The sequence below is a fragment of the Amphiura filiformis genome, chromosome 11 (assembly GCF_039555335.1).
Source record: "Amphiura filiformis chromosome 11, Afil_fr2py, whole genome shotgun sequence".
Classification (NCBI taxonomy): domain Eukaryota; kingdom Metazoa; phylum Echinodermata; class Ophiuroidea; order Amphilepidida; family Amphiuridae; genus Amphiura; species Amphiura filiformis.
Window position 1 is genome coordinate 16,010,271 of NC_092638.1, and position 14,077 is coordinate 16,024,347.

Sequence of the window (14,077 nt, forward strand, 5' to 3'; positions counted from 1 at the left end):
ATCTTCCCAGTAAGTACCGGAAGTGTTAAAGTCAAGTGCTTTTCCGCCCAATTGGGTGTTTTGCGTTCTAAATTCGGGTAAATCCGACCAAATATCCGCATTGGGCGCTTTTTTGGAAGCTTAAAAAATTGGGCTACTTACCGCGGCCTGGCGAGTCAATGCGCCGCGCCTTGATGCTGAAAAGTTTTGGCAACACTGGATATTTTGCCTATAGCAGCGACTACAGATAGAGATCGATGCATGCAATGCAAATGATGTTATGTAGTGGTTGCTAAATTCGGCAGCCATGCATTGCATTGTCCAGCACGCTTACCTGAAGTTCAGAGGTTCCAATACGTTTCAATTTCTTAACTTCGCGAACAGTACTTGTAGTCGTCGCTTCTCCATCAGATTTACTTGTAGTTCGTCGCTTTTTTTTCAATGAAATTGTGGTGGACATCTTGACAAAACACGAAAAACTTCATAAAATGTAAGCTTATCGAAACTCGTTGCTCTCACGATTCACTTTTGCCTTTTTTTGTTGACGCGGAAAAAATGCATTAATTTAAGATGCAAAAGCTACACTATTTAGGAAATTTTTAATATGAATTTATAACAAATTCGTTTATTATGGTAAAAACAAATCATCTTTTGAATATTATAATGTTATTTTGATTCTGGGGCATTTTTTAATTATTTTTGATGAAACTAAATTCTAGAAACTATACATATTTAATTTGCAGAGGGGCGACATCCTGAATTTTAGCAAAAAAGAAAAAACTTTTCAGCTGATTTACATTACAGCAGCACACACCTGCAACTAAAAATTCTGGAAAAATGGCAGATGAACAAGTAAAACTTCTTGAAAAGGAGCTTGAGGAAGTTATTAACTATTGCCAATCATCAAAACTAAATCAAGATCAGTTAAGAAAGTGCGCAGAACCTTTGCTCCAGATCTCAAAAAGTCAAATAGAAAGTCAAGCAATGCAAGCGAAATTGCATCAAGGTCAAATTCTAATTTCAGAGGTTGGATCAGGAAGCTTGCTGTGTTATCATTTGTTGTTGGTGTAATTGCAGTTTTGTTTCAGTGGAGCGTAAGCTATAGATGGATTTGTGTCTTCGCAAAATGCTTTGCATTACAGGTACATCGTATAGTTAGTTGATGTGTTTTCACAACTGAACAGGAAGTAAATCCGCAAATGTGTAATCCATATCAAAACGATGCACTTGTCGGCTGCTACACGTGTCTCATTTCACATAATAGCTATAGGCAAAATAACCAATTCTCGATCATGAGAGGATGAACCTTCTGCGTCAGCGTACTTTTCATAGAATATAAACACAATCGCGCCTTGACCTTGATCTTGCCTAGCAACTATTGTGTGATTGGTCAATTCTCAAAAGCTGTGTTTGCGCTGTAAGCGCCGGTCTTTGCGTAGTACGCTTGATGCAAATATTTGTGCGTACCGTACCCAAGTTTGCTCTCATGATCGAGAATTTAATATTTTGCCTATAGGAATAAATACCAGACTCATCTCAAGTGGACGTCACTTCAAAACATCCCCAGGTCACATAGTTTAGGAATAGGCCCCCCTATGTTCTCTGTATTCCTAAATCAAGTGACTTCGGTATGATTTGAGGTGACCTCCACTTGAGATGAGTCTGGTATTTATTCCTAATTGTAAAATGAGACACATGTAGCAGCCGACAAGTGCATCGTTTTGATATGGATGTACACACAAATCGATCTGCGCAAAAGATTCTCGTAAAATAAAAAGTCAACCGGGTGAATCCATATGGATTTGTATTTTTGCATCATTCAAACAGTCGTGACAGTTGTACCAAGTTTGACTCCCGGTTTATATATTTTATACTTCATTTTTAAGCAAAACAATTGCGATTTTATTATGGTATAATTTAATCATTATAATGATTTGTACAATAACTGTAAATGAGAACGGCATTTTAACAGCAAAAACAGCCTTCGGTTGCGTGCCAATCTTTCGTTTAATTCTTTACTTCAATTCTTAGCAGGTTGGTTAAATTTGGGGGCTTTTATTTATAAATATTTTTAAAATATGAAAGAATGGAAATTTCTTATTTTTATCATCAATTAATTTCAATTTGAAGTTTTGTCTCGGCCCACATTCATGTGACATGGACATAAAATATGACTGGCCATCTGAAACTTGGCGTCCAAATTTGTAAAATACGCGTCTGGACGCAATGACGCACACTAACGGGAAGCCTGGCGTAGATTTGTTTTTGACATTGGGGGATGGGGTTTGAACATACATTTTGCTGTCAACCTTGCAGACTCTTTTTAATATAGTTTTGAATCTCATTTGGGCTAAACATCCATCTTCAAGTGAGTTAGCGGTACATGTAGGCCCCTAACTAACAACACATTTTACATGCGTGTTGGTGATATAATGAAAGGCAGAAAAATAATGAATAATGAAAAAGTTACCTCACTTGTTTTCAGAAATTATGTGACGGGGAAACTCAAAATTGACTGTTAGTGGCCTAAACTAGTGAACAGCCCTCGAATTAACCCACGGCATAATGCCGTGGGTGCCAATCCCCACTGCCGTAATGCCCTCAAAATATGTCCTTTACTGACGGCAGTCACTTGCCGTGCCCTCTAATGAAGTTGCCGTTAGTGGCGGTGCCCTGAGCCCTGCCCCTTCATAATCATCTATCAGCCTGTTTGTGTGTGTTTTCTTTGCTTTTGAGAAATTGCCTTGGTGCCCTTCTCAAATTTTCAACAGTTGCCATGATGCCCTCTTGAAATATTACAAATTGCCGTGCTGCCTTGCCTTTTCAGTGAAAATCCAAGGCAATTATCAACTTGCCCTAATTAATACATGTACATGTAGTTGCCGCGCCCCTTCAGATCCTTAATTCGAGGGCTGCTGGTGAAATATTAGTTCCAGTAACTGTAACTCGTCGTACCTAGAGTTACAGTTCACTCTATTATTATCTTTTCCACAAATAAGAAACATCACAATATGTGGGCTCATTTTGGGCTCTAAGGATGCAGCTGAGGAACTCTCTCAAGGACAGTTTGGGCATGCACTGACGATTTTAATCCCATTGTACCAGGGTTTGGGCGTGCTTGGATGATTTTAATCCCACTGTACTAGTCTATAGGCCTACTCCCAAAGTTGAGGTAATTGATCAACATTGATCTCATCTTTTGGGTGGGTTCAAAATTCCCAGGGTTGGCAAAACCTGCAATCTTCATGGGAGTAATTTACTTAGTGCAAAAGTGGTCAAAAAATTCAGGTCAGTAGATGTCATTATGTTTATGATAAAGACTGAAGTCTTGCTGGCAGGACTAGGTGAAATATACGTAGTGTAGAAGTGGAAAACATTGCGTGGGAAAATTTGCACTTTTCAGGCTAAAATGGCCAAATATGAGGTTACACAATGTATACTATAAGGTTATTTTGGTCAGAAACCTACATACAGGTATCAACATGTGGGGGGGGGGGGAATGTTTGTATGGGCCATCCCCATTAAAATGTTGGGGGGATTTATCCCCATCCCCTGGTATGCACCACGTTTTGTAGGCTGTGTACCGTAAACAGTGACAAGAAGTACAACTGGTACCCTGCAGCCAAAGTTACGGATCATTTTTTGTGATCATGACGTGGTCTTGCATGCTTGGCTGAGTGAATATGCCAGTGAATATTTACTGATTGTGTAAAGATTACAAATAATTCATAACCTCATGAATATGCACGATGCGTGTGATCCAATCATATTGCATTATTTGTACAAACGCAATTATGCAAATCAGGGTTATAGCTCACAATTAACCGCAAAATGCGCAATTGTTCGAAAGTAAATTATTAGTAACCTCTGCGCGCCTGCCGTATTGTGTGTCAAACAAACCGTGCACTGGCTGCCTTATTTGGATTGCGTGTCGGCAAAAAAAACTGCATACATGTAGTTTATCAATGTTTGCTAGTAACTTACCAACTTTGTGACTTGAAATTGTTTTACAATTAAAAATGTTCCTTTATTGATGTTGTCTTGTAAAATCAACAGTGAACAATCAAAACACAATCACTCTCCGATGCCCTTACGAATGGCGACTGTTATTGGTTCCTGGGCCATGCCACAACCAAAACAAACTGCTTAGCAGCGACCTGACCATAACCCCAACAACCAAAAACAGTTGTTCACTTTCTCAGCGAGGGCCAATTTATGGCTTATACGGAAGTGGAGTTCCGATTGGTTAACTGAATCACGTCATTATCACAGCGGCACCTAATTCTCTGGTCAAGCTGCATAGCATCGCACGACTAGTTCTTTTTACGTGATAATCAGAAAGAGCAGACAGACATCGCTGAAGGAATTTGCAGAATAGTTTAGTTAATAATGTCACTGCACTTACATTTCCTAGATGGTTAAAAAACAAAGTGTAAATCTTGTTGTATAAATGTCAAATATTTTGTTGTTGTTTCCATCATTTGCAGGTGTTACCATACTGGGATTGGACTGGGTTGCACAGAGAATCTTGTATCCTATATAACCCCTACCTCGTTGAAGAAAATCTCACAGAGGAAGACTGTGAGGTAAGTATAATATAGACACTAGCAGCGATTCCTTTTATCAAAATGAGATAATCTAAAAAAATCATTGTACCATCAGGGTTTGAATTTGTTTAAAAATTTTGCGTAGCAGTTTTTGGCTAATTCCTCATACTTCCTATACTAAAGCACTATGAAGTGCTATACAAATGCAAAATTGGGTAGCAGTTACTTCAAAATGTGGAGCAAACTGCTATGCGATACAAGTGATTTCGAACCCTGTGTACCATACCCCACTTTCCTGGGATTCGCCAAGAACTACAATGTATTTGCTAATATACGTATGAACCCTCACTATGTGTAGCTTGAATTCATAAAACTTTGAATGGAACATAATAATAGAACTTGTTCAGAGCCTCGGATGCTCAAATAGTAAGGGTATAGTGCAAGGAAAAGAAGCAGCAGTACTTAACAGCAAAGCTGCAGGTACAATACATCAGCTCACACAACAGCTGGCTTGTGAATAGGGTAGAGTGGCTCTAGTTCTTGAGTTAATACATATTATGTAAATTTTGAAAATATTTGTGAGAGCCTGTATATCCAAGAAGGGTTCATTCAGTTATGTATCACAATAAATTCAGAGATTTTTTGGTGACAAAAGAACTAGAACAGATTTGGGATCTTGTAGTGACAAAAGAATGATACCGGTACTTCAATGTTTGGTAGTAATGTTAGTGCTTTTATGCAGTTGCGCTATAAGCATGCTAACAAGCTGCCCTTGTATGTGTGATGAGTATACACTCTGCGGAATCTGAAGATTAGCACACACAATTTGATATGGTCGCATGTCATAAGTTGGGTACAATTTCCATTACATGGTAAAAAATGACAAAAAATGTATTTTTGGATATGTTGTATTTATTGACAACATCTAATAATTAACACCATTTTTAACCTTATCACATGCTTAATTTTTGAGATAATGCTTTTACTAATTAATTAATACACAGGTGTCTATGTAAATCTCAATTTTCAAATACGTTTTTCTCAAATCGGACCTCAATTACAAAAATGACTGTAAAATATTTATTTTATGCAAGAATGTCATCAGATTTAGAGGATATGGTCTCAATACATTAATGCTTCAAATAAACTATTTAAAATAATTGTACGTATGTTAATTACATTGTGAAGGTCAATGACCTTTTTACGAGTAATTAGCGAGACAGTTATTCTATTATTAAGGAAATGAATATCAAGAAGAGAAATGTACATTAGCATGTTGCTAAAAATACTGAAATTCAACTAGGATTTCATTAAAAATTTTAAAAAATGGAACATTATAACCATTTAAGGTGGTACTACACCCCTTGATGAATTTGTGACTATTTTGCATTTCTTTCATTTTCTCAAAAAATAATAACACATTGGTAACAAAAGTTATGTAAATTATAGCAGTATTAGGAATCAAGTTACTACACTGGAATTTCAGTGACTCGAGACAAGCGGTATACTTTATTTATGATAAAAGAGGTACCGCTAGAATGTACCTCATTTTTTAACTTTATATATAATGAACCCCTTTGTCTTGAATCACTGAAATTTCGGTGAAGTATATTGGATTCCTTGCCCCAATAATATACATAACTTTTGTTACCAGTGTGTACACAGAATGTAGTAATTTTGTAGTTACTTTTTGAGAAAAATGCAAAATTAGTCACAATATTTATCAGGGGGTGTAGTACCACCTTAAGTAGTCAGCAATTGTTTTAGTTGTACAAATTCAACATTCAAAGCTGTCAATACATCAAACCCTCACAAGATTTGAACAAATAACCAGTAGTTATGACATGCTGACATGTGAAATTTCACATAGGCCCTATATTGCACACTCCCGCATCCGCCTGCTCCACATCCGCCTGCTCCTCCACCCCTGGCATTTTTCATTTCAACTGATGTGATTTTTTTACTGAATAATGTATAATTATATGCTTCAGTAGATTGAAAGAGTATAAAATTAGGCTTAAAATGAGGTATCAACCACTGCTGTAGGATATGGGGTTACGGAAAGCCAATCAAATTTGTATCACAATTTTCAGAAAAGTGTAATCCCTCCACCCTTTTTGCATACCCAACTTATGACATGCGACCATATATACTGTGACTTGCGAAATAGATTACTACTAAACAAACAAACAAGAGACCTGATTTTGTGGTCTTGTACAAGTTTGGGTGTAAAAAGAACAACACCAAAATTTGTCATCTTACTATGATTCAACAGAGATGATTGAGTGAGGGGAAGTTTTTGGAACATGTGTAAAATTATAACCATTTGCCACAACAAAATTCTAACCTCCACAAAACTTTTCACTGTTAACTTGCAGGTATGTGAAGATTATGGCAGCATAGATCATCAAAGGAACATTAGTCATAGCACTATGGCAAATGTGTATCTGTTTGACAATATGCCAATAGTGATAACAGATGCAGCTCAAGATTGGAAAGCAACTCAAGACTTCAGTATAGACTACATCAAGCAGGTAATGATTTGCTAAGTTGAGGTGGTAGTCTTTTGTTCCAGGTAGAGGTGTTGAATCTGGTGGACACACAACACATTTAACCCCTTGAGCGCTACCTGCTGATCTAACATTACCTCTGATTGGTCAATTACATGATATCATTACTTTAATCACCTATCAGAATGGAGCTTTGCAAATAATTCACCCCAAAGTTTTCGGGTGGCGAAATTATTCTAACAATGTTGACGATTGGTCCAATTATTAATGAAAACTTCATTTTGGCCAATCGGCAGGTAGTTTTCATGGGGTTAACCATGCTGGAAATTGGGATCAGATTGGGACAGAAAGCACAACAGCTTGGCTTTGTTTAGTCAAAAAATTTACTACAGATTTTAAGTGAGGGAAGATTGTGTTCCAGGTAGTTGTACTTTTTTAATTTTTTAATTTATTATCTTTACCCAGGGTATGCCCGAATCAGCTTAAAGCTGTTCCAACCGGGGCCCTGCAATATACAAAGTTACAACAATATTAAAAGACACTCATAAAATATAGTAATTATACATGAAAACTAATACTTATGCTGAAGGGTTAAAATAACTCCATGAAATGAATACTTACCATCCTTCCTTTATAATTGTGCTAAACATGTAAAAGAAGTTTGCCATGTAGAACAGAGTTTGACTCTCTTCTCTCTTTTTCTTTTTTTACTCTTTCACTCTCTCTTTTTTGCCTCTCCCCTTCTACCACTCGTCTCTCTCCCTCATGCAATCTTTCTCTTTATCTCTAATGTGTCCCTCATAAGAAAAAAAAGCGCAATGATTTATAACCAGTGTGCTACGCACAGGCACAATACCTAGATGTTGATCCACAAACCTCAGCACACTTTACTTTACAGGTTTTCGCTGACCAATACAGCCCCACATCATTCCATAATCAAGTTAATAACAACTCCGGATTTTGCTGCTTAGAAGCGAACACCCTAGACATTCCACAATTGGCCTTTGCAGGCAGGATCAGAGCGAGTTTCGTATCCATGGGTTACAACAACAAGCATAAATTCAGGGGAATTTTAAGCTAACTCAATTTTTCCATGAGAGCGTACATAGTAAACCACCATAAGAAAGTCTGTTTAAGAGTTGCTTATTATGTGACAAAATGGTAAATTATGCTTGTGTCAAACTCACAAGATCTCAACATTCATTAAAACTGTTCATGTTTCTTTTGGTTTTTATTTTTCAGCTTTATAATAAGGACAAAGTTTTGAGTAAGTTTGATCTGTGTAATTATAAGACAGCGACTGGACACCGATTTGTACAGGTCAGAGACAATAACATACCCAAATTCCATGTTTATTGGTAAGTCAGTTTTGTATCTTTTATACTGCCATTATAATATAGACCACTTGACATGTGACGTCATTGCCCGTCAGTATGCGCGCATAAATCAAGGCAATATCCATTGTTCTTTGCCCTGCAGTGTGCATGCGCATCGTATTTTGCACAGGGCACATGCAAGAAGTACAACAAAGCCATTGAACAATGTAGCGGTTAGTTCAAGCATATAGACCAGTCCCTCGCCTTTGTTGATAAACAATGATGTCAAGTGGTCTATACAATTACAAATTTACAATCACCTTGGTACTTTGTTGCTTCACACATGAAGGTAGGGGGTGTTGCATGTGATTGGCACTTTACTAATACATTGACAACCTGCAGTGACATTGATTTTTTGAGCACTGCTATTGGCACTCTAACCCCATGAGAACTACCTGCCGAATGGCCAAAAAGAAGTTTTTATTATCAATGGACCAATAAGCAACATTGTTAGAATAATTTCATCACACAAAAAATTGGGGTGAATTATTTGCAAAGCTCCATTCTGATTGGTGATTAGAGTGAAGATATCATGAAATTGACCAATCAGAGGCAATGTTAGATCGGCAGGTAGCGCTCAGGGGGTTAACATGTTTGATATCATCATCCGAGAGAGTTAGTGGAAGTGTTATAAAGATGTTATTGGGGTGTTTTTCAGGCTTTTCTCACCAGTTTCAGGTTTTTTGAGTGAAACTGAGTGACATCTCTGGCTGTATCTTTGTACAGAAAAAAATCAGTGTAAAATGCATTACAAAATATTACATATTTGTTGAATATAATTTTCTTTTTTTACCTATTCCAGGGAGAACTGTTTTATGGAGCCAATGAAAGCTCTGCGTACTTACTACTCAAGACCATATTTCTTGCCACCTATGGTTGAGACGGGCACCATTAATATAGTTGCCATGGCATCACCTGTAGGGGATATACCTTTTGGACATGACCATTATAAATTATTAGTAAGTTATAGACGGGTCATCTGCCCTCAGCCTTCTTGTTACGTTATATTTATAAAGCAATATTTTAACATTTGCTAAGGACACCCTCATTTTTTTCTTCAAAATTTGGATATTTACCCAATTATAATGTACTTAAAATGAACTAGCATACCCCGTGAATATCAAGACTTTAAATTTGGGCGCTGTATTTGTCACAAAATCTCAGGTTTTGAAAAAATTCATATAAATCAAAATATTTGTCTTTATGGTAGACAATTCTGATATTATTTTCATTCTTATTATCATTTGATACAGAGTTATAATTCTACAGATTCAATGACTTGGTTTTCCCAGGTCAGAGGTCAATATTTCATCAGGTTAAGTCCCCGGTCACCATGCGATAAGATTTGTCAGAAATTGCATTTTGTATTGAAAGAAGGAGAGACCTGTAAGTATATCTGCTTTTAATAGGTAAAAATGCTGTGTCTGCTTTGCTTAGTGCTAGCAACACAGACTACTACAGTCCGTCCACATAGAAGTACAAACCAAATCTGGCGTCGGGGGTTGATGCTTTGCTTCTCACGCACTGCGTGTTAAAAAACGTGACGCGTAAAGAGCATCATGCGCTCGGCAAGAACAAATCGTGCAGCAGTTGGCGCGCCAAAGAAGCATTTCCACGTGCATTGCACTAAAAAAAATATTCTCTTTGTACTTCTATGTGGACAGACTATAGGGCCAGTTTCTCGAAGTATGGCTAGTGGTCGGGCTTCCTAAGCCATCAGGCTTAAGCCCAATTAGTCGTATATACCAGTGCTTCACCGTACATCACCTAGAAAGGTAAATCAATAAAATGGATCCACTTGGTAGGGCTAGCCTGCTGGCTTAAGAAGCCTGACCACTAGCCAGGCTTCGAGAAATCGGACCCTAGAGACTATCCATCAACAGTCAAAGTCCCTGTGCTTTGTATGCAGTGAATTCACACATATTCATGAGGGCCGATCATTTGATCGTATGTGTCTAACAATCACGCCAGCATTGCTTGCCTTTGCGTATACGCGATAAAGCCCTGCATGTCTTCATGTTTATGCGAAAGACCGTAAAAATAAGCGGTATTTGCTCAGCAGTTTGTCTGTCGCACTTCATGGAACGATCGACCTCATTAGCGGGTGATGCTGAGACTTTGACTGTTTGTGGTTAGTCTGCGGCTACCATATACTGCCTTTCACTTTGGGACTGATTCAAAATATGTGACACGATCTAGTAAGTGGAGGCCAAAGGCGGAAAATTTGAAAGTGAGATAAATGCAAAAAATGGAGTGAAAAACAATAAAATACATAAGAAAATAGACATCACAAAACTTCAGAACTTAGAACCAAGTATGCTAGACTTGTGATGTTTTCAGTATATGATAGCTTAATGTTTGTAAGGTAATAACAAGGATTCTCGAGTACTAATATACTATAGGATAACCCACTCGTTTGCGCAAATGAAGTCAGTCACACACTCAATGCGCGTTCATGCATGTGATGGCAAAGCTGTGTAGGAGTGTATCACCTGTGGAAGAGATGATGCATGTTTACGTCATTGTTTCAAAAAAAATTATGAAAACCAAGGAGCTGAGAAGTTAGCTCAATATGCTAGGAAAATATTATCTGTGATGACCCTATGTCGACTTTGGCTAAATAAGCTGTATTTTTGCCGGAAAGGGTCCAAATATTTGGCAGTCGATGGTCCGCCATCTTGGAAAAATTTAGGGTACCAAACTCCCCAGCAACTGTCAATCAAAATTACGGAATAAGTCTGCTTCACTATTCAAGTAGTACGCACGTTGTTGTCGTGCACACATACGTAAATTTTAGGCTAAAACGTTACTACGGTACCAAACTCCCTGTACACGGTACCAAACTCCCTAACAACCGTCATTCAAACTGCCGATGTGTCAATCAAACTGCCGTAAAGTGACTTCACTTTTTATACAGGGTTTGAATACGAGTGTCACGGCCCTGGTAATAATTAAAGTAACTCAATTTGAAAAATGCCTACTTTGGCCTCCATGGACCAGATCATGTCAAATATCTGCCTCCCAAATTAAAGTGTAGTACATGTATCTGCTATGTTATTTACTTGTAGATGCAGCAACTTGACTTTGTGAGCAGACTGGTTCTAAAAAACCTGTCTCGAGTAAAAACATGGTATCTATCTTGTAATTGGTTAATAGATGTTGTGTTGTTACTTTGAAGAGCAGATTTGAAACATTTGATTGTTAAAGAAAACAAATTATGGACATGCCAAGTAGTACGATTTTCCCGTATTTAGTACAGAAATCCTTGCAAATATGGAAATACGATTTATGTCCTTTGGAGTACAGATTCGGACTGTCTTTTCAATTTTGCAATTTCAAAAATATATAGACTTTGAAAGTGCATTTGACTCAATTGTGAACCTAGCTACAGCTCGATGAAAGTACACACCTGGTTCACTAATACCAAGTTAATGTTATTATGTTTAGAAAATGTTAATCAGAAAATATATTACTGGGAGATATTTAAATAGGTAGGTTTTCATTCAAAATGTGTATCCATTTAATTGACATGTCATTATTTTCACTTAGCTACAGCTTGATGAAAGTACACACCTGGCTCACTAATGTCAAGTTAACGATATTATGTTTAAAAAATGTTTAAAAACAGTATTAGGAAATTGATTGGATAGTGTTATTTAGAAGGGTAGGTTTTCATTTTGAATATGAATTCATTTAATTGAATTGTAATTTTTTACCTAGCTGCAGCTTGATGAAAAGACACAACAAAATGCAAAAACGCATACAAATGCTACAAAGGTGCCTACAATTTCTTAAAATATCGCAGAGCCGCTTAAAATTATCAAAATGTGATAAGAATTCTGTTAATTTCACAACTTTAGTGACACGCAAAGGTGCATATAAGATATCTGCAAATTGTATAAAATTTGTCAAAGTTGCATAGAAGTATTATTGCAAAAAATCAAACGCACTGTCTATGAACTAAATGTCCAAATAGTACTTAACTTAAAACTTAATCACTAAGATGTTCAGTTCATAAACATGATGTTAAATTGTCTACACGCAATACACATTAAGGTTTAATGAGTTTATCATTTAGTGTCCAGGAGCGTCTACAAGATAATTCAATAGAAATAGGCCATGTGGATTGGGGACTTAAGATATCGGCAGTAAACCTAAAATGTTCGTGAAGATTCCAAAACCATAAAGTGTCTTCTTTACAATGTTGCAAAAATCATCAGAATCACTGATCTGCTCGTCCCGAGGCTTCTTCCCTTCCTTCACTCCTCCTTTCTTTTTCCTTCCTTCCTTCCTTCCTTCAGATTCATAAACATTAACCAAAATATACGATATACTCTTATACTCCTTCCTTCCTTCCTTCCTTCCTTCCTTCTTTCCTTCTTCCTTCATTCCTCCTTCATTCCTCCTTCCTTCTTTCATTCCTGCCTTCCTCCTTCATTCATTAATTCTTTCCTTCATTCATTCCTTCCTCTCTTTGTTCATTCATATCTTCCTGGCATTAAACTGAATTGTGGTATTGTTGTTTACATTATTCATTTCAGTGGTTCTACCCAATGACATGTGGCTCTTCCAGTTTGCACCCCATGGGAAAAATCCTTCTATCGCTATCGGAGCTACAGGCACTTGGGACCAATGACCTCACTCCCTCTGAAGTGTTTAGTGAGTTTAAAGTGAAACAAGCACATTGTCATTGTATTCTATTTGTATGCAGATATCGAGGGCTAAGCGCAACTGTCTTCCCAGCAAACACAAAAACGTTTTAAATAAGTTATATTTTGGCTTTTGGTTTAGGTAAAAACGTTTTAATAACATTAAAATGTCGGGTTATACAAGGGTCATGATAACGTTTTAAAACGTTTTGTATGAAAACACACTACAACAATATTTTCAAATGTTTTCAAAAAATGTTATTGTAAACTATTTTTTTTTTTTTTTTTGCCAAATATTGTGTCAATACTTAAATAACACAATACTTAAAAAAAACATTTGAACCCAGCAAACCCAAAATGTTCTTAAAATGTTTTTTTCAAAACCTTTAATAACATTTAAATGTTGGGTTATATAAAGGTCATGAAAACGCTTTTAAAACGTTATTGAAAATATTTTGGGCAAACATTTTTCACAAAATATTTTTTCAACCCCCAAAATAACATTCTGTTTAGAATGCTTTGTATCAAGTTTTCAAGAATGTTTTTGGAATGTTATTAAAACGTTTTTATACCCTTTATATAACCCGACATTTAAACGTTTTCTGTAAAACATTTTTGTTTGCTGAGCAGTAGATTATCAAAAATGTTTTTAAGGTTATGAAAACGTTTTATACCCTTAATATACCCTTTATATAACCCGACATTTAAACGTTTTCTGATAACCTTTTATAACCTTTTGTGTTCACTGGGTTATCTCCATTTTTGACGGAAAAAAAAGAGATTTTGGTTTCTAATGACAACAAAGACATGTCCATTCCCAACCCCAATATAGCCACCGACCAGAGAAACAGCCTTATACACAAAGGCCTATGAGCAAGGCATTAGCCAGAAGGGTGTCCAGGTGTCATTTGAATGCACTGTTTTCAATTTGGACACCCTAAAATTCTGATTTTTATAATGGAGTGAATAGGAAGTGGACACCCTGATTTTGAAGATTAAGGTATTTTTGACCATTT

General features: G+C 36.8%; 2 protein-coding genes across 2 annotated transcripts in view; one reads left to right on the top strand and one right to left on the bottom strand.

The window, feature by feature from the left end:
• LOC140164419 (THO complex subunit 5 homolog B-like) overlaps positions 1-512 on the bottom strand; it is a 37,685-nt gene extending 37,173 nt beyond the window's left edge. The window contains exon 1 of the mRNA XM_072187698.1: positions 314-512. Within this exon, the coding sequence (XP_072043799.1) occupies positions 314-439 (126 nt within the window). The 5' untranslated portion in view covers positions 440-512. The remainder of the gene's footprint in view (positions 1-313) is intronic.
• Positions 513-765: 253 nt separating this feature from the next.
• Positions 766-13,235, top strand: LOC140164421 (uncharacterized). Its single transcript, XM_072187700.1, has 8 exons — positions 766-955; positions 1,006-1,121; positions 4,467-4,565; positions 6,905-7,060; positions 8,279-8,394; positions 9,215-9,371; positions 9,666-9,798; positions 12,954-13,235. Exons 1-8 carry the CDS (start codon positions 817-819, stop codon positions 13,046-13,048), a joined length of 1,011 nt encoding a protein of 336 aa, XP_072043801.1. The 5' UTR covers positions 766-816; the 3' UTR covers positions 13,049-13,235.
• The last annotated feature ends 842 nt before the right edge of the window (positions 13,236-14,077 follow it).

Excerpts from the sequence above, each read along its gene's own strand:
- LOC140164421 (XM_072187700.1), top strand. The coding sequence starts at position 817 with ATGGCAGATGAACAAGTAAAACTTCTTGAAAAGGAGCTTGAGGAAGTT. Across the intron at positions 1,122-4,466 it reads CAAAATGCTTTGCATTACAG|GTGTTACCATACTGGGATTG; the intron begins GTACATCGTATA and ends CATCATTTGCAG. Across the intron at positions 9,799-12,953 it reads ATTGAAAGAAGGAGAGACCT|TGGTTCTACCCAATGACATG; the intron begins GTAAGTATATCT and ends TATTCATTTCAG.